Source organism: Ochotona princeps, chromosome 9 (genome assembly GCF_030435755.1).
Source record: "Ochotona princeps isolate mOchPri1 chromosome 9, mOchPri1.hap1, whole genome shotgun sequence".
Classification (NCBI taxonomy): domain Eukaryota; kingdom Metazoa; phylum Chordata; class Mammalia; order Lagomorpha; family Ochotonidae; genus Ochotona; species Ochotona princeps.
In genome coordinates this window covers 38,374,912-38,394,072 of record NC_080840.1, presented here as the reverse complement: position 1 = coordinate 38,394,072, position 19,161 = coordinate 38,374,912, and the positions used below count along the sequence as shown (strand labels likewise).

Below are 19,161 nucleotides of genomic sequence, written 5' to 3'. Positions count from 1 at the left end.
CTTCAAATAAGTATCTAAGTCTTAGAAAAAAAAGCTTGTGGTAATAGGAGTTGAGATAAACGTAAATATTTACAAACCCTCCAATAACAGTAGGATAAACAAGTCAGAAGCCAAATTCTCACCATTAGGAAGAAGTACCCACAATAGGATGAATATCACCTTTATAGTTTATTGTTCACTCTGAGTAGTTCTCAGTGCCCAGTGCTTCAGGTCTAAGATAGCTGCTTGAGCTCCAGCCTTTACACACGTAGAATCGGATCAGAGAAGATATGTACAGGCCTGTCAAAGATCAGATTTTGGAGAATGTTGAATTTTAACTTCCTGGTTCTGGGAAAGCATTCAAATATGAACCAGAAGGAAGCCATGGGTGGAATATTTGGGCAATCCAGCTGACAGTTTTAGGAAACACAAAATGGAAGGCAGTAGGTGAATGCAGAAAAAAGGTTGAGTTAAAGCAAGAGCTGCTAGCAACATCATACTCTGAGATGGGTAGATGGGTAGAAAGGATAGAGCCACAATGTTAAGGAAAAGGTGATACAGTGTTCTAAGACTTCTTCGGGCTGAGTGAGGGGGAGGAGGTGATGAGCTTTTGCTGTAGAACTTCTACAGCAGTGGATTTATAAAGGAAAGGTGGAATCATTGCTCTGTCTACGAGCAGAGCCTGGGACCAGAACTAAGGATGGATCCATCCACCACTTGTGACGCTAACAGCCTGTACTAGAGCCGCAGTTTGAGCACCTTTTGAATGAGTGGCCCTGTGGATAAAGCTTTTTCTTAAAAAAAAAAAAAAAAAAAAGGGAAAATTGAACACAAAAGACTTAATGTTTATGAGAGAAAAGTAATTTTTTGCACATAACTAAAATGGGTTAGAGAGAGCTAGGTTAAGTAATGAAGTCTCATGAAAGATTAGGATTGTTTGAGGGGATTCCAGCCCTTCCTTTTCTGACTGACTGAAACTGCAGAGTTGGGGAAACAGCTAAAAGGGCCTGGTTGCAAATACTCCAACAAGTCACTTTCAGGTCAGCAATTCCAGGTCCACAAAGAGCCTGTTACAGCCTGAGGGAGAGTTTGCATCCCGCTCTGAAGCAGGTGCATGCGGCTGTAGAGCTCCCAGGTGACGGCCAGACTGGATGCAGTCCCTGCTCAGGCCGAAAGGAACAGATACGTACATTCCCCAAGGTGACTGCACACACCACAGTAGCCATGGCCTGGAATGCAGGTGCTCGTGACCCAAGGCTGCATGGAATCAAGCCCAGCAAAGGCTGCAGGATTTCTTGGGCAAATCTTTGAGGCCTAGAAGAGCCAGCTTCTGTCTATGCTCAACCTGTGCCCATCATTGCTGCCACAGCAATTACTTATCACAGGCCACATCTTAACGTACCACTATGTAAATTACATGTCAGATATAAAACGCCCCACCTTAGGAAACCATAGGCATTTGCCTTTACTCACTGCTCAATTGATTGCACTTGTTAAAAAAAGGTCTGGAAATGTGTTGACAAAAGTCTAGAAAGATTCTTCCACGGGTGATAGTACTTGGGGGAGAAGCCAGTTGTAGAGATCCCTTGTTCACCTCCCAGCAGCCTTGTGCACACTCTCTCTGCAGTGTTCCTGGCTGTTTATGGTGCCTCTGTACAGCCACTACTGTAGGGTACAAGGGCCAGCCTTCTCCCCGTGGGGCTCCTTCTACCATCTTCCATGGACACACAGGCTCTAACCCAGCTGGTCATACCACACTTCAGAGCAAGAGGCAGATGATAGGCAGACACAGAAAAACAGCCATTCCAACAGACTTCGTCATAGGAAGATAGAACACCTTCATGTACTGTATAGTCTCCTATAAGAAGGGATTAAGAGGAGCAAATTAAATCGCTCCCTAAAAAGGCAGCAGTCCCCAGGGAAAGAATGACTAATAGAGAGGGATTCCCTTGACAGAAGGAAGCCAAAAGAGCCATTTGAAGAGTTGCACTGTGGAGAGCCGAGGTGAAGGCTGTGAAGAAGTTGTGAGGGAAAAGGGTGCAGTGGGTCTGAAGGGCCGACAGCAGGTTGCCATTGCCATGGACTGCAAAGTGAGAAGAGACCGTAGTGATGAAATTTTACTTTGCACTTTTGTCACTATGTCTATACAATGAAGTTAGAAAAATTGAATTTAAGTTATGTAGATAACAAACCCTTCGATTTCACTTTTACTGATGCAATTCCATAATAGACTTGTAAAATGCTTGGAGATCAATTCTATGATGTCATTTCCCAAGCAGCTTCCAAATGCCTTCATCCTAAAAACTTCAAGGCAAGGAAAACACTCTCATGAAGTCAAGGTCCTAGCTATTTGTCATGGCAACATTCCAGTGAATGGCAAGCCAGAGGGAAGATTGTTTCACATTCAAAATGAAAGGAAACATTATAGCATTAAGAGTTGCTTTGATGTACTTTTAGCACAGACAAAAGTATTCCTCTCTAGGTTGCTTCAGTTTCGCAAAAGTTTATGATCATATCACAAACAGTAAAAATTGTGTACAAAACGAATTACAAAATGCAATTTTTTATTATTCCATTATTGGTTGATTTGATATGAGGTAACCATTCAACCTTAATTGCCTTACTCTAAGAAAGCCCCTGGGGGAAGCAATCTCGAATGTGCTCTGCACTAACCGCTAAGAACTACAAACGAAATTTCAACTTGCCTTGAAACGTGATCATCCAACTCCGTGAGACCTACAACTTGGGGCTGAAGTCTAAAAATATCAAGTTCCCAAACTCCACAAGAATAGAATGAAAGCCCCGAAGTTCACCCACAGGTTGACAAAACATGCCTCCAATAAATATTATGCTCTCTCAGAGAAGGATCTGCACGCTCATGCAGTAAGCCCACTTTCAGAGCAGTGACTTTCACAGAGCAATGCATACAGGATTTTTAGTTTTGCTTCAACTGCCAAAAAAAGAACACAGAAAAAAGAAAATTGGGAGTTTAAGATTCAAGTTGGTCATAAGGCCAAGGGATTTTTGCCTCACATTATAGGCCCCATACCATCATTATAAGACATCATAGCAGATGTGTCCCTAGGCCTGAAGTTGTAAAGTGGTAAATGATTCATGCACCTGTTTCACCAGCAGGTGCCTAGTGTATGCGTCCTCTTCAGATGCCCACTCTATCAGGACACTCACTTCCTGTAAGCTGGGCGAGTGTTCATACTTCACCATGTTTCTCAACAAATTTGCATTTGGAGGTGAGGAAGGGCACACGGCTTGGCTTAACAACCTCTGACAACCACTCCTTTGGCTTCCTGCCTTTGGAAATCAGCACTTCAAGAATATCCTTGACTTAAACATCTGCTACAATTCTAAAATCAAAAAAATAAAACGCACTAGAGCTTCCACAGGTAAGTGTAATTAGAATGTGTGCAATCTTTCCCGTGTGTTCTCCACCATTTCAAAAATAGTGGATTCGTGTGACTACTATTTAACCAAAGTCTTCTTGTAAACTCATCCATCATTTCATATCAGTGTGTTGGTCTCAGGGAGTTTGCTCTAGGGTAACACAGGCCCTATGGCCATCAAGCATTGACATCCCTGGTTTCAAACAGGGTCCCAACCCTTCATTCCACACACAAATGAAACAGCAAAGGGAAACCAGAGACCTCAACATTGGAAGTGTTTGGTTTTGGATTATCACTCTTGGTTGGCAGATTTCTGCCTTCATTCTGAAGGTGACAGTCTACACGCCATAAAATAGTCCTATTCCCAAGGCATTTGCCTCACTGGAGTTAAACAAGCCTGGAGAACCCTTTAGGTTCTGTGCTGTCACCAGATCTAGGCCAGCTCCAGCACAGCCAGCTTAATGTAAAGAGAATCTGCCATCTGAGGCTAAGGGAAGCAGCAAATCCTCCCGTATGGCAGAGATTCTGTCTGTCCTTTGCTTGTGGACACAGGATCTGTCTTTAAATAAGAAAAAGATCGCTCGTCTTTCCAGAAAAGCCAGATTGATAAAAATAAGCCAAGTGGCACTTGTCAGTTTGTTTCTATTTGGAAGGCTGCCTCCTTAAGTCATTGTACACTTGCTAGAGACTTCTATGTTTCACTGACAACCTCCACTTAATGCAAATGGGACTGGGGTAGAGGAAGAGAACTGTTCCAGCTTCCCCTGGCTCCCAGAAACGTCATCAGGAGTTTGACGACATCATGTGTTAAACTCCTTCCTCGCATTACAACACAAACAACGGCAACCTAATAGATGGCCCGGAAGCTCCTCATTCTCCTGTACAAGCCCCAGAAAAAAACAGCCTATTGGTTAACACACGTGTCACTTATTGTGCACTCTTCCAGGTCTCTGAAAACCTTAAACCTCTGTTTAACATAGGACTTTCACTATTCAAAACACCCCTCCCACGGCTGGCACATCGTATTTTTAGACCTTGATGCCTGACACTGCAAACAAAGCAGCTGTGAACCCAAAAGGCAAGGGAGAACTGCAAATTAAAATTCCAGCAGAGGAGCCCGTGCACGCGCCAAGGGCTCTGACCAGACAGCCAATCAGCTACAGGCCCTGCTGTTGCCATGGCTGCAGTACATATTGGGCGTGTCTACAGCTCGTGCGCCCCAGCCCGGGAGCCAATCGGGGGCCGGCCCAGCCGTTGCTATGGCCACACTGTTTGTTAGGACTGCGCACGCGCTCCCGGAGACACAGTCAGCCTACTCAAGCTAGGGTCCACGTTGCTGAGCCTGAAGGCAAGCAGGATTAGGACCGGATAGCTTGAGCACCCGGCATGAACCGCAAAAAGCTGCAGAAGCTGACGGACACCTTAACTAAAAATTGCAAGCACTGTAAGTAAGAGTCAAATGCTAGAGGAGTGCTGAGTCAAGTGTGGGTCAGGCTGGGTGGTAAAATCCAGGGCTGCACCTGCTCCTCCTCGCAAGGACCTGTGTGAGGATGGAACTCGCTCCACAGCTGCCAAAGGACAAGTCTGGAATGGAGTTTCAGGGTGCCAGTTTCCTGCGGTGAGCACGCAAACCCGCCATCTTAGCAGTTCCTGTCCATCCTACACACCACCCCACCACATGCACCTGCTTGCTTTCCAATGCCTCCTCTAACTTCATGTTTCATCATAGAATGTGACAAGTATGTCTGCAATGACATGGGATCTAAGCCTGAGACGCGTTGTAAAATGAATACTAAAACCATAATACTTGAGAAAAGTAGCACAACCAAGGGGTACCATGTACCTCACTCTACAGACCCAAAGTCTGTAGGCTCACCAAGAGGGTCATAGGGGAAATGGTCATCTGAAGTGGATACCACAACTTGGAGCCCAAAAGATGGTGAAAACTGAAAAACTAAAATTGCAGTATGAGCCATCTGAGTGCAGTGCCTGGCTGGAAACCCAAGGACTCAGCAGTGATCAACACACAAGAAAACATCAGGTCCCCTCAGTGGGATTCCACTTGGTTGCTTGCCAATGGGGATGAGCTAAAGGAGAGTCTGGTTGAGCACTTGGTAGAGGTATGGGAATAGGGCAGTCCTAGAATCTCACAGGAAACTCCAAGTTTGTATTCCAGGCTGAAAAACAGACTTGGTGTTGGGCAAGGGAGTCATGGATATGGCTTCGAGGTGGAAGATAGTATGTGGTAAACAAGTTGAAAAGTTGTGTGCTGTTTGCAAAACCACTGGCCATTTGAGGATTCAGGAGAAGCTGAGATTCCCAGATTGGTTTCCTTGTGTAGAGGAGGAGTGCCCATGGTTTACTGTAGTTCTACAGAAGGCAGCTTTTGGTACCTGCTGGCTGTTGTTAGTGTCTGAGATAATGAACAGTGAGAAATGGCCTCTCAGTGGGATGGTTGTCATTAAAATAGAGGTACTGTGTGCATAAACATCTTAAAATTCTTAGATAAAGGGCACACTGTAAAATGATCTTATAGTTATTATAGTCTATTGGGAGTTTTGTTCTTAAAGCACTTTGATTTCTGGGAAGGAAAAGACCCAACATTCTTTAAATATCTGGTAAACAATCCTGATAAATAGTCATAACCAATGCAATTACTACTAGACTAGATACTGAAGCTGACTTAGGCTCAGTCTCCTAAGTTTGAAGTACATTGCCAGCAAACACTCGGTAAGCGAGTGGAAGAGGAGAGTATATTTTTAAAGAAATTCAAGATTATGACAAGTGCAGAGTCAACTCTTTTGATTCTTTTGTCCTTATATGAAATTCATAAACCCAACTGTAAGAACTTTTACGAGTTAAAAGCAAAAGTTATACTATGAAATCATTACCAGTCTTGGACATTATATAATCCTTTTAAATTTTCTTGGAGAACTTTTCTCCTAAAGTCAGTTTCTGTTTGTTGGTAGATGAAAGTGCTACCAAGTTGAAATGGAAATGGGTCAATTTTGTAGAATCAAAGACAGAACCTTAAGTGAGTCTCTAGCTAATCAGCTATTCCACCAATACGATCTGCTGGACACGTTTAGAGCATTCCAGAAAAAAAGAAAAGCCACCCCGAAATATTTCTTAATTTCCTTGTGTCCTAGAAATCAAGAGCATTTTATCAAGAATGGTTTTCTTGCATCTTATCTTTGATGTATGGTTTTACGTCTGTGGAGATATAGGTAATGTTCTCTCTGATGGCATTTCACACACATGAGACAAGGATGCCAGTCTTCCAGCCAGCTCTTCTGCCCCAACCACTAACATTATCATGTTGAGTTGTTGGTAGAGCATTGTATTCTTTGGTTAAATATATATAATACAGAATTTATCATTTAAACCTTTGCGAGTATGTAGCCCTGTGGTTTGAAGTACAGTAATCCACTTTACCCTTTGTTTCAAGACCCCCAACAGATTCGTGAAAACCATGGGTGATACCATACAACCTATACTCTGGTTTTCTTTTCTGATATATGCATTTATATCTGTGATAAAGTTTAAATTGTAAATTAAGCATAATAAGAGATTAGCAATTACTATATTTTAGCAAAGTATTATGATAAGAGGTATTTAAAATTAAGGAGTTGTTTGCTTCTGGAATTCTCCATTTAACATTTCACATCATGGTTAAAAAAATGTGTAGCAAGCTATGAGCAGTAAAGCCACAAACAGGAGGAAACTTCCATCCACTCACACCGTTCTACAACCACAACCATCTCCAGGACCTTTTTTTCTTTCCCAGTTGCAACTCTGCACCTATTAAACACTCCCAACTCTTCACTTTTTCCTTCCCCAAAACCCTAGGAACCAGCACTCTCTGTCTCTACAAATTTGACTGCTTTGGGTGGCTCATGCAAGTGAATTCATTCAATCTTTATGACTTGCCTGGTGTATCTCACTTAACAGAGTGTCCCTAAATGTTGAGACACATTGTAGTCACGTCAGAAGGCCCTTCCCCTTTAATGCTGAATGTTTTGCTGTGTGGACACATCACATTTTGCTTAGCCATTCGTTAGTCTCTGATGATTTCTTCTTTTAGTTATTGTAGTCCACATTACTGAGAACATAGGTACAAGTTTACCTGAGTGTGTAAGTACAAGTATACAAGTAAGAGTACAAGATAGTTCCAGCTTTCAGAATTCCTGAATCTTGTGATAATTCCTCATCATTTTTTGAGAAACTACCATATTATTTTCCATGACAATAAGCAGTTCCTTTAAAATACTAACATTATGTTCTTTACTTTACATATATTAAATATTCCTTTTCCAAAGTTTTTAACCTTGCTGTTTTAAATATGGTTCTCACAGCCAGAAAGCACATCCAAGCCTCTCTGACCCGTTGGATAAGGTATGACTTTACCATTCAGGTGTGCTGTCTACTCTTATGTGCACACAACTTTTGCCTTTTTTTTAACATAATCATAATTTTCTCTAGTTTTGAAATAAAATTGCCCTCTCTCTGCCCATACTTCATATTTATACTCACTTTCATGTTCTTAATGTCAAGCAATAATCCTTCCACCTACATACCTCAAATGGCAGTTGGAACACAAATAATTAACTCAGTGTTTATAAACACCACTCTTTATACAGTTATGTGTACGGGCAAGTAGCTGTGTGTCTATCCTTCCTCCAAAATACTACTGAGTGGTTGTGTGTTCATCTGTATAAAGACCATAGAGACTACTAGGAGGTGCTTACAGGTAACTTTGTTGGAAAGAAAGCAGTTGTGATTTTCAAAATCTCGGCTATGAGTTCATTCAGATTACAATAAAATATTTTTTTACTTAGTTCTCGGGAGTCTAATGTATACTACCAGGGAAAAATGAACTTAGAAGTGTCATGAACCTATAGTTAAATTGCTGGGAAAATTGTTACCGTTCTTATTTTTAAAGACTTATTTCTTTGAAAGGCAGAGTTACACAGAGAGAAAGGGATTCTCTATCCAGTTGTTCACTCCCCAAATGTCCACAGCAGCCAGGACAAGATCAGGTTGAAGCCAGGCACTAGGAGCTTCATCTTGGTCTTCCTGTGTGTGGCAGGGGTCCAACTACTTGGGCCACCATCCACAGAATTCCCAGGCACATCAGAAGGGAGCATCCAGGACTCAAACTGGTACCCATATGGGCTTCTGCTTTTGCAGGTGGCAGCTTAACTTTCTATGCCACAGCGCTGGCCCCACAATTCTTATCAACCCTAGTGGCCCTGAAAAGTTTGGGACCTGACACCACTATTCTAATTCAGGCGACTTGCCTAATATCCTATCTTTTTCCCTAAACATTTATTAAGTAGCGTCTCTGTCATTTCCAAGACATGTTTGAAGGGAATAATGCTACTGTTAATTTCAGTGGATAATGAAACATTGCTATCTTCTATTAATGGTGATAAATCCCAAAGCTGAAGGATTTTTTTTATTCACAACTACACATATGATATAATTGACATGTTGGAAAATTCATTAAGCAAAACTTAAATTGGGTTTAAGCATGCTTTTTCATATCTTTATTTACTTTATTTACAGTTAATAAGTTTGAAGTAGGCTGCCTGATAAAGCTTTTTTATAACTTGGTGGGAGATGTGGTAGAGCGACCAGGTGTAGTCATTGGATTAGATCGTAACTCCTTTCGCAACATCCTGCATGTGACGTTTGCAATGACGGATGACATGATTATGGACAGAGGTAAGAGACAACAGATTGGCCAAATCCAGCCATGAAGTCTGAAATTTGGTCATATTATTGATAGAAAACTTAATTCAATTCTACTTGAATATAAAAATGTAATTCTACAAAGAGAATAGAAACAGAGGAAATATCCTCAGATTAAGTAACTAAGCTTCCTTAACTTTATATCAGAAAATCAGAAAGATTTCTACTCATAACTAGCAAACATATTAATAAATAGATTGCAAAGGATATTTGAGTTTCCTTACCCATAGAAAATAGTCTAACAAAAAATAAGACACAATCTCCTCAATTAAGCAATAGCAATATTTTGCCAATATCTGTAACTAATAAATAATTTATATATTTAGATACCCAACTTTTCTTTATTCCCAAAATATGAAGAGAAAATTTGAATAAATAAATATTGTCTTTTGTCAAGTGAGGTAATTGGACCACTTGATTCTGAGGTTTTCCCAGAATTTTTTAAGTGAGTAATACCAGTGTGGACTCAGTACAGAGAATTGTGATACTGTGTCTCTTTCTTTCTCCAGTATTTCGAGGTTTTGACAAGGACAATGATGGCTGCGTAAATGTATCAGAGTGGATTAATGGATTATCACTGTTTCTTCGAGGATCTTTGGAAGAAAAAATGAGATGTAAGACTGCTAGCATCCTATTGCTTTGTACATTGTGTTTAGCATGTTTAGAGCTATTAAATCTGTGCCCTCTTAACCCAGCCAATGAAGTAGGTTTGATTGTTGATTCATTGGTTGTTCGGTCAGTGGGAATCTCTATTAGCTTCTTTCTGTAAAGATTTAAATTGTTTGAAAGGCAGCATTACAGACAGAGGAAAAGACAGAGAGAGTGAGAAACGTCTTCCATCCATCGGTTCACCTCTGTGCCACGCCAAAGCAAGGGGCCATAAGCTGTTTCTGGGTTTTCCAGATGGATGCAGGGGCCCAAGTGCTTAGTCCATATTCTGCTGGTTTCCCAGGCACAATAGCAGAGAGCTAGAGCAGAAGTCAAGCAGCTGCTTCAGTCCCCCCAACACCTTCTTATAAGGAGTGAATTCAACTCAAAAAAGATAGGTGATAAGTAAATTAAAAGGAAAACCAAGCAATCCTGATAACTTATGCAAAAAAACTCCACATAGATTACTAGATATGCTAATTATGTGTGTATACATTTACATATAAGATGTTTTACATATTAACATTGTGTGAGTTATAACTATAAACCCAGAGCATCAATTCAAGTGCTCTGGTTCTCGATTAGTTCTGATGAATGCTGAATATTTCAGTAAGTTTTCCAAGAGTTTCAAGATGAAAATGTCCAAGTAATTATTTTTCAGTATGCTTTTTCATAGATGAGTGTAAGGAAACTTTTTGTAAGAATTTTTGAATTGTACTCAGCCAGTGTATATTAGCATTTTTATGAAAATCAGACTTCACCAAGACTTCTGAAGTTGGTAAGACATCAACAAAATGGACCTGAGCCTGAGAAATTTATCAAAAAAAAATATTATCTTAGTGATACTATTAGATTTGTTATTTGTTTGTTTATTGGCTTACTTGAAAGGAAGGACACAAAGATTAGTTAGTCCTCACTAAGGTATTGAAGATTTCTCTGTACACCCCTCCTAAAACTGTTCTGCACTTCAGCTGTTGACATATGCCTTGTTAGAGTTATAAGCCAGTTTAGACTGTCCCCAGATCTGCCAAGTTCAGCATAATTAAGCTTCAACACTATAAAGTGCTGAATGCTAAAATGGAAATAGTTACGAGACAGCTGAATAGTATCCTATAGCTATTTTAAGGTGTATAGCAGACGGTTCTGTGTATAAATTAAAATTGAAATGTCAATGAAGTAGTCACAGGATGTGGTTAAGAACTTGCATTTTTTAACATGTTTGTTACTCAATACCATGTCAATTAATTCCATAATGTTGTAAATTGATGTTGATGTTATGTTGTGGCTTTTAATTGATCGGGATGATATTCTGCCAGCTCTACTTTCAGACCAGAGATGGTCTCCCCAAGAAACCGTTGAATTTATCTGGACAATAAGATGCTGGACTCTATGCTTGCAATGAAAGAATCTTGACTGAATTTCAACTGTAATACTGCAATAAGATGGAGGAATCCACCATGGGGGGAGGGTATGGGAAGGGGTTGGGGGAATCCCAGAGCCTATGAGACAGTGTCACATAATGCAATGTAAGCAGTAAAAAAAATAATAAAAACAAAAAAAGAAAGGCACTGAGAAAGGATGATCTCCCCCCTACTGCTTCACTCCCCATATGCCCACAACAGCCACTTCTCAGTCCAGGGCTCTCCCATGCATGACAAGGACCCAAATATTTGCACCATCACCTGCCGCCTCCCAGGGTGCACATTAGCATGAAGCTAGAATTGAGAGTGGAGCCAGGACTTGAACCTAGCACTCTAATATGGACTGCTGATGTCCCATGCAGCATCTTCACCTTTGTACCAAACATCCACCCTTTTGTGTTTTTAAGATTGCTTTGAAGTGTTTGATTTGAATGGAGACGGCTTCATTTCAAAGGAGGAGATGTTTCACCTGCTGAAGAATAGCCTTCTCAAACAGCCTTCCGAGGAAGATCCCGATGAAGGAATTAAAGACTTGGTGGAAACAACACTTAAGAAAATGGTGATTCTGCATAATGTGGAATTTTATAGACCAGACAGGAAATAGAAATAAGAATTCAATTTGTAGCTGTTAGTAGCTTGTTTAGTTAGATAAAAATACTTGAATTGGGCTCTCTAATTCAATAAAACTAGTATGTGTTGTGCTAAGTATTCACATGGTTACTGACAGCTTGCTGGTGTGCCCTCTCACCTCTCTCTGGCCCCAGGACCATGATCATGACGGGAAGCTGTCTTTTGCTGACTATGAACAGGCTGTACGAGAAGAAACCCTTCTTCTGGAAGCTTTTGGACCATGTTTACCTGATCCAAAGGTATCAGTTTCTCTGAGCAATACCCACCCTGTGACCTAGGTAAATGTCTATTTTATGTGAAAGACAGAGATCTCCCATTTGCTGATTCACTCCCAAAATGCCTGCAACAGCCAAGGGTGGGCAAAAGCAAAACTAGGAGTCCACAACTCAAGCCAGATTTTTCACATGGGTATCAGTAACTCAAGAACTTTAACTCCTGCCTTCCACGATGTGCAGCAGCAGCAGGAATGTTGAATGCAGAGCAAGACTCAAACTTCAGTCTTTCTCTTTGCAATGTGAGCACCCCAAGCAGCACGCTAACTGCTTCACCAAACGCTTACCTTTACCCAGAAATTCTTGAATTGATGAGTGGTGGATGATGAAGCCTGCTCAAGAGGAACCTGCTGGTTTATTTCATAGCACTTTTTGTAGCCCAGTGCTGTTAACATGAACATTCATTTAGGTTAGATACAATTAATGAGGGTTAGTGTGTGCCAGAAGCACAGATGAAAGACTCAATGACTATCCTTCAACGGCTCATATTTTCCTGGGAAAATACAGCATAAAAACAATTGCACAACAGTGTGATAAGTGCTATTATATTTATGACTTTTATAGTGTTTCCTGTATGTCAGACAGTATCATAAACACTCTGCATATAGCATCTCCTTTATTCCTTTTAAAAGCCCTTAAAGCAATTAGTCTTAGTATCCTTATTTCTCATATGAGGAGATGGAGGCTCAGAGAACTCAGGTAGCTTGTCGGAGTTCACTCACTAATGGACAAGGTCCTGGATGCCATGGTGCTGACTCCACTGAGATATATGCACTGGTGTTGTGATAATGGAGAAAATGGGCATTTAAATCAGCTGTCTGGGATTGTTGGTAGGACATGAAAGGCTTCTTGGAAGAACTGAGTTTCAAAGGACAAAATGGGTAAGGATAACCGCAGCAAAAGAAATGGTAGATATACAAAAAGGGAGAGAGGAAAGAAGAAAGAGAGCAAGAAGGAATTGCAAGTAAGTTTGTGTTGGGAGGGCATACTGTGTGGGATGTAGCTGCTGATGAGCTGCACGTGTCTTCAAGGACCAAGTCCTGTGAACTTGGAACTTGGTTTTTGTCCTGAAGGTGTTAAGGTTTCATTGGAGGTGTTTAAGCAGGTGCAGTGGTTTGTACATAAATATAGCTAGGTGGTTTTTCTTTCCAGTTGTCTATGAAATATGTCCACTTTGACTTTAATACCCCTTCCCCAGTCCTCCCTGTCTGAACAAATGATATGCCCATACACTAAAAATATGTCCTCACATATAACCTCTTCTCCACACTTCTACTGGCCACCAAACTACAGCAGGCTGCCATCTTGTGTCATCTAGTCTGGATCATCAGCCCTCTCGCTTCAATAGTACATGTTATGTGTTGATCAGAAATCGAAACAGTGACCCCTTTTTCCCCGGTCGCATCTCCCACTCTCTCTTTCTTGCCTGCCATTGCATCTTGGCCAGCCATTTTGCCCTGCCTCCTTCAGTGCCTTTGTGCTTCATATTTTCTCTGTCCAGAAGTCCTTTCCCAGACCCTCACATGCCTTAGTATGTCACCTCCTCACAGAGTCCCCCCAAAGCCTCCTCCACATCCTGTCCCTAACCTTGCATTCTTTCTTATTTGCAGTATTGTTCATTACTTGAAACATATTATTTTTTGTCTCATGATATAGATGTAAGCTCCCTGAGATTAAGAACTTGATCCTCATTTCAGTGATTCCCCCTATATCCTTTGAGTCAGTGCCTAGTGGTAGATGTATAGGTAAATTGATGGATGGATGGATGGATTCATGGATGGATGGATGGATGGATGGATGGATGGAGTGCCTGGTAGAAGAGTTCCAAACATGTCTCCTTCCATATCTTCAGGATCTCCTTCATTCTTTATATATACCCAAGACTTTGAACTTCTCTCCTCTCTAGTTAAACCTTCCCATTCATACTTTTAGAGCTTCAAAATTGTCCCATCTGAAAGATAAACAGGTGAGAGAAAATAAGAGATGGAAAAGACAGCTAAAAGAGAGAAAGGATTGCTCTTTTCTGTCAATGGCTTTCTTCTCACAGTTAAGTGTCTTGAACGAATTCTCCAGAATTAAAACCTGAAAATGAGTTTACCTTAATTCCACACTGAATTTTTCTGCCAATGGCTTCATTCTCACAGTCAGGTATTTTGAAAGAATTCTCCAAATTTAAAACCCACACTGCCATCTTCTCACCCACCCCTGGGTCTACCTTCGCCAAGATCATCCTACTCTTATTGTTAACAAGTCTCATGAACATTCGTGGGTTCTTATCCTATGCGAATACACCTCTTCTTTATTCCCCAACCCCAATTCCAGCTTTTAAACTGACTTCTCCTGCCCAAGGAAGCACTGATTCATGCTGTTTACCTTCCTAAGCCCACTCTGTGCTGAGAGCTGCCGCAGCCTGAGGAGCACTAAATTGGGCTCCCAGTTTCTGGCCATTGTCACCACTCAGCTGGGACTCCTGAAGACCTGAAGCGTGTGTATGTGGCCTCGTTCATCTATGCGGCCCCAGACTGAGCACTGTACTTTTATGTAGTCAGCACTGATAAGATCTAGGGTAAGAAATGAGTGAACTCCTGAAGTTCCCGTTGCCAATTCTCCATTCAGCCCCCCTGGCTCTCTTTCTCTGTACGCTAAGGAACCATACAAGATATTTTGTATGGCTCTGTCTGTTTTGAAAGTTATAGTCAGTTGGACACTTTTATTTTACAGAGCCAGATGGAATTTGAAGCACAAGTGTTCAAAGATCCAAATGAATTCAGTGATATGTGAATGGCTAAATGTCTGTGCTGTCTCAAGTGAGTAAAAAAGAAGGTGTATACGCATTGTTTATTTTTTCTGCTTGGCTCAGAAAGATCGTGTTGAATGGTGTGTTCAGAAGTGGGAGATTGGATTCACTTACACGTTTGATTTAACTGTGGTATAAAGTACAAGTAAAATACTTGGAGATGGAACATAAGAAGCTCCTTATTAGATGATGTTGGGTTTAACAAAACAAGTTAACATCACCAGAGACTTCATCACAGGGACTATCTTTTTTAACTACGTAACTGTCATGAAACATCTGGACTCATTCAATCAGTGAACAAATTATATAGTCATGAAGTATAAATATTCTTCATGTCATAGAGGCACTAGGTATACTCCACACTGAAAAATCATTGAAACCACTGAGTTTCCTTTAAGTCAATAAATAATTAAGATAGCATCAAAAGAATAACAGTACTGGCATGTAGCCTTGGAACACCTTTCTGCTAGTCGCTGAAGGAGATAAAGGTAAAAGCCACAGGGAGCAAATAATATATAAACCAAGTCATCACCTACTAGTGTTCTGTCATTTCAGGTTTGTCCCCAAAGGTGATTGTCATCATTTCATCCAATTATGATTTACAGGAGGCTATTTCCGAATGATGGTGGACAATGGGCTAAACAAATAAGCTTATTTTGGTGCAAAAAATATATGTTTAAACCCAGAGAAATTTTATTCTTCCTGCCTATTTGCCCATGAACTTTTTTGAAAATCCCTTATTTGCATAGGTTTAAAATATTCAACACCAAAATAAGCTTTAATTTCAGATTGTCTTCAGACTTTCAGTGCCCTCATAGTTCCATGTGAAACTGCTAAGTCCTCCTGTATTTTAGGTGTCCGGGTAGGCTTAGCAACCAACCTAACTAGCTTGTGAGAAGGAGGGTCCCAGGAGTTTTTGTCTCTGCATCTTTTTATGACTGTCGTGGTGGTTGGTCCACTGTACTTGATGGGCCCTCAATGTGTACCTCAGATAGGCCTGAAAAATACAAAGTACCATGAGATACATGCAAACCTGTGGTGAGCAGAGGAAGAAGCACATGCTCTCTGGTTCTTAGCCTTACAGGCACAGTTTCCAGTTTCTATCTGGAGTCACTCCTGGCATCTCTAGCCCTGCACTTCCGTTGGCTCCCAAAGCCCACATCTCCTATGGCTTCCGGTCTCTTTCTAACCTGAATTTCGTTTTTTTCCCCACAACACAGCCCGAGTGCCCAGTGCATCCATGACCCTGCTATGTGAGGGTTCCTCCTCTGGCACACCCCATCACCAAGGGGTTCTATTTGGTCCAGCTGGCTGTGACTTCTGAAGACAGAGCTACATCCCCCACACCTGACCCTCTGGCAGGTACATCATGTGAAACATGAGAGATGAGGACTGATTAAGATTATGTAAGCTCGTTTCCTCCAAGTCAGTAGACAGCAGCCAATAGGTGTACTACGCATGAACACAACATGTGCAGGCCACTTGGCATGGGAGGTCCTTCCCATTACTACTTACATGTGATTAAGCTTAAGCCCAAAACTGTATTATGTAAGACTACCATCCCAAATAAATGAAATAAATGAAATAAACATCTTCATGAAATTTCTAAGAGTATGTTTTCCTGTGCAATGATTCTCCTAATGTTTTAGATTCTTAATGTTTAGATTCAAATATATTTGACAAATTTTTCTCTCCGCAGTAGTGAATAATGTGACATGCAATGCTTTTATGGGTTTTTTATGTTTTTATTGAAAGATAATTGACAGAGGTATATATGTTTAAGGCATGTATCTTGATGTTATGGTATGCATCTAAGTTATGAAACATTGCCACAATCTGATTAGTATATTATATGCTCATGTGAAAATCCTGTTTTCCAACACCATTTGTTAAGAAGCTATCTTTTCCTCAACGTGTATTCTTGGCACCCTCGTCAAAGATCAGTTGACTATAGACTCCTATGTTAATTTGGCTTCTGAATTTTGCACGATGCTTGTGCATGTCAATTTTTATGCCACTACCATACAGCTTTGATTACTATGGCTTTATTGTATATTTTGAAGTCAGGAAATGTGAGGCCTTCAAGTTTGTTCTTGCTCACGATAGCTTTGGCTATTAAGAGTAAATTATGGTCCATGTTAATTTTGGATTTTTTTTTTCATTTCCAGAAAGAATAAGATTGGATTTTGGCAGTAATTACACTTGATCAAAAGATCACTTTGCTAATACAGGTGTTTAAACAATATTAATAATTCCAAGCCATGATTGTGTGACTTTCAATTTATTTGTGCTTTCTTTAATTTTCCTCATCATAGTTTTTATACTTTTTAGTGTATAAGTTTTCTCACCTGTTCATTGTTGAATGTTTCCTTTGCTGTGAAGACTGTTTTTACTTTTTTAGATTGTTTTCCTATTAAATAAATTATTCTTTACTTTGCTATTGATAACAGGACTTACCTTATTCACCTCCTTTTCAGATAACTCATTGTTTTCATGTAAAAATGTAGCTGGTTTTTAATGTGCTGATTTTGTATATAATAATTTTAATGATTATGATGATTAATTCTTACAGATTTACTCATTAGAACTCAGATGATTTTAACTTTTCCTCTTCAGTTCGAACACATTTATTTCTGATTAGTCTGGCTAGGACTTACAGTTCTGTGTTCAATAGTAGTGGCAAGAGTAGGCATCATTGCCTACCAATTCCTAGAGGAATTTTCTTCATTGATTCTAATGCTGGTTGTGAATTTTCAATTTATAATTTTATTATGTTGAAGTAAGTTTCTGCCATACCCATTTTGTTGAGACTTTTAATCATGATTTAATTTCAAACTTTAAAAATGCTTCTATTTTGCCTCTGTTAAGATTATTATGATAATTTGTTTATCTGTTATGGATCACATTAATTGATTTGCTTACGCTGAATATCCTTGCTTTCTGGGAATTAAATATTACTTGTTCATGGTGTGTGGTCTTTTCAGTATACTGTTGAATTGTTCGCTAGCATTTTGTTGAGAATGTTTGTGTTTGTGTTTATCTGGGATTTGTGTGTGTGTGTGTGTTAGCATTGTCTAATTTGAACATGATGCTGGCTTTACTAAATTTAAGTTGGGAAATAATATCTCCTTGCATATATATTTTTTTGGAACAAATTTAAAATTGATTCTGTCAATTCCTTGAATGTTTGGTGAAGCTCCTCTATAGAACATTTGGTCATGGGTTTTTCTTTGTTAGGAGATTTCTGATGAATAATCCAATCTCTATCTGTTATTACTCTACTTAAGCTTCCTGTTTCTTCTTAATCCCATTTTAGTAGGTTTTATGTTTTATGCTTATAGGAATGTGTTAATCTCTTCTAGGCCATCCAACTTGCTGGCATGTAATTGCTCACCCTCCTTTACGGTATACCAGTGTAACCACTCTGCCTGCTGCATGAGAATGCCAATGTCCCTCCCTTGTAAACATCGTGAACCACTCTAAGCACAATTTCAATTTATCACTTGAAGAACTGATCTGACGTATCTGTGTCTAAAACTTTTTATTTATTTTTTTGGAAGATAAATGCTACATTTTAACCCTTAAAACATGGCAGCCAGATTGCCATGTTATTTCTATGCAGTTTGAGGTGATCAGCATTTATCAGCATAAGGTGATCACATATCAGTTTAACATGAACACCAGTATCTGCTCAATCTTTGCTGGTGGATCCTGGTCATAATCTTCCCACAATATTTCCTTCTAATACCACATCTGGGTTTCCAAAGTCATTTTACTTCATTATTGCCATAACTGTAAGTGATTTCAGCTTGGAAAATGCACCCACTTGGCAGATCACCTGTACTCAGATCACCTGTAAGAGGGCACACTCTCACTGGCTCCTGCACTTGGGCCCTCATCTCCTACTTCCACATGTGGTCTGACCCCCTTCTCAGTGCACCCTAGTCACTGCCTGTTTTGGGGCAGTAGGTTGGGTCTATGGGTGAGTGATGATAATGAGGAGGACCAGTGTAGCCTTCCTCTCACTGGTTTCCTTGGTGGGCCAGCAGGAAGCCCAGCTGGATCCCTTCACAGAAGATAGCACATAACCTTGGAGAGATTCTGTTTGGGAAACGATCAAGTTTTGTTGTTGTTGTCATTGTTGTTGTTGTTTTAACTACAGGACTTAAAAACCACCTCTGAAAACTGGTAGCCCTGCATTCTTAACCCACAAATATCTCTGTGTACAAGACTGCATGCACTTGTAAGAAACCAGGCCTGCA

At 40.3% G+C, this 19,161-nt stretch overlaps 1 protein-coding gene across 1 annotated transcript; it reads left to right on the top strand.

Moving 5' to 3' along the window:
* Window positions 1-4,690: 4,690 nt before the first annotated feature.
* CLXN (calaxin) lies at window positions 4,691-16,508 on the top strand. The gene is made up of 7 exons (XM_004580605.4): window positions 4,691-4,821; window positions 8,946-9,104; window positions 9,641-9,745; window positions 11,608-11,759; window positions 11,965-12,069; window positions 14,824-14,909; window positions 16,120-16,508. The coding sequence occupies exons 1-6, from the start codon at window positions 4,764-4,766 to the stop codon at window positions 14,881-14,883; spliced, it is 639 nt and encodes a 212-aa protein (XP_004580662.1). The 5' UTR covers window positions 4,691-4,763; the 3' UTR covers window positions 14,884-14,909; window positions 16,120-16,508.
* The last annotated feature ends 2,653 nt before the right edge of the window (window positions 16,509-19,161 follow it).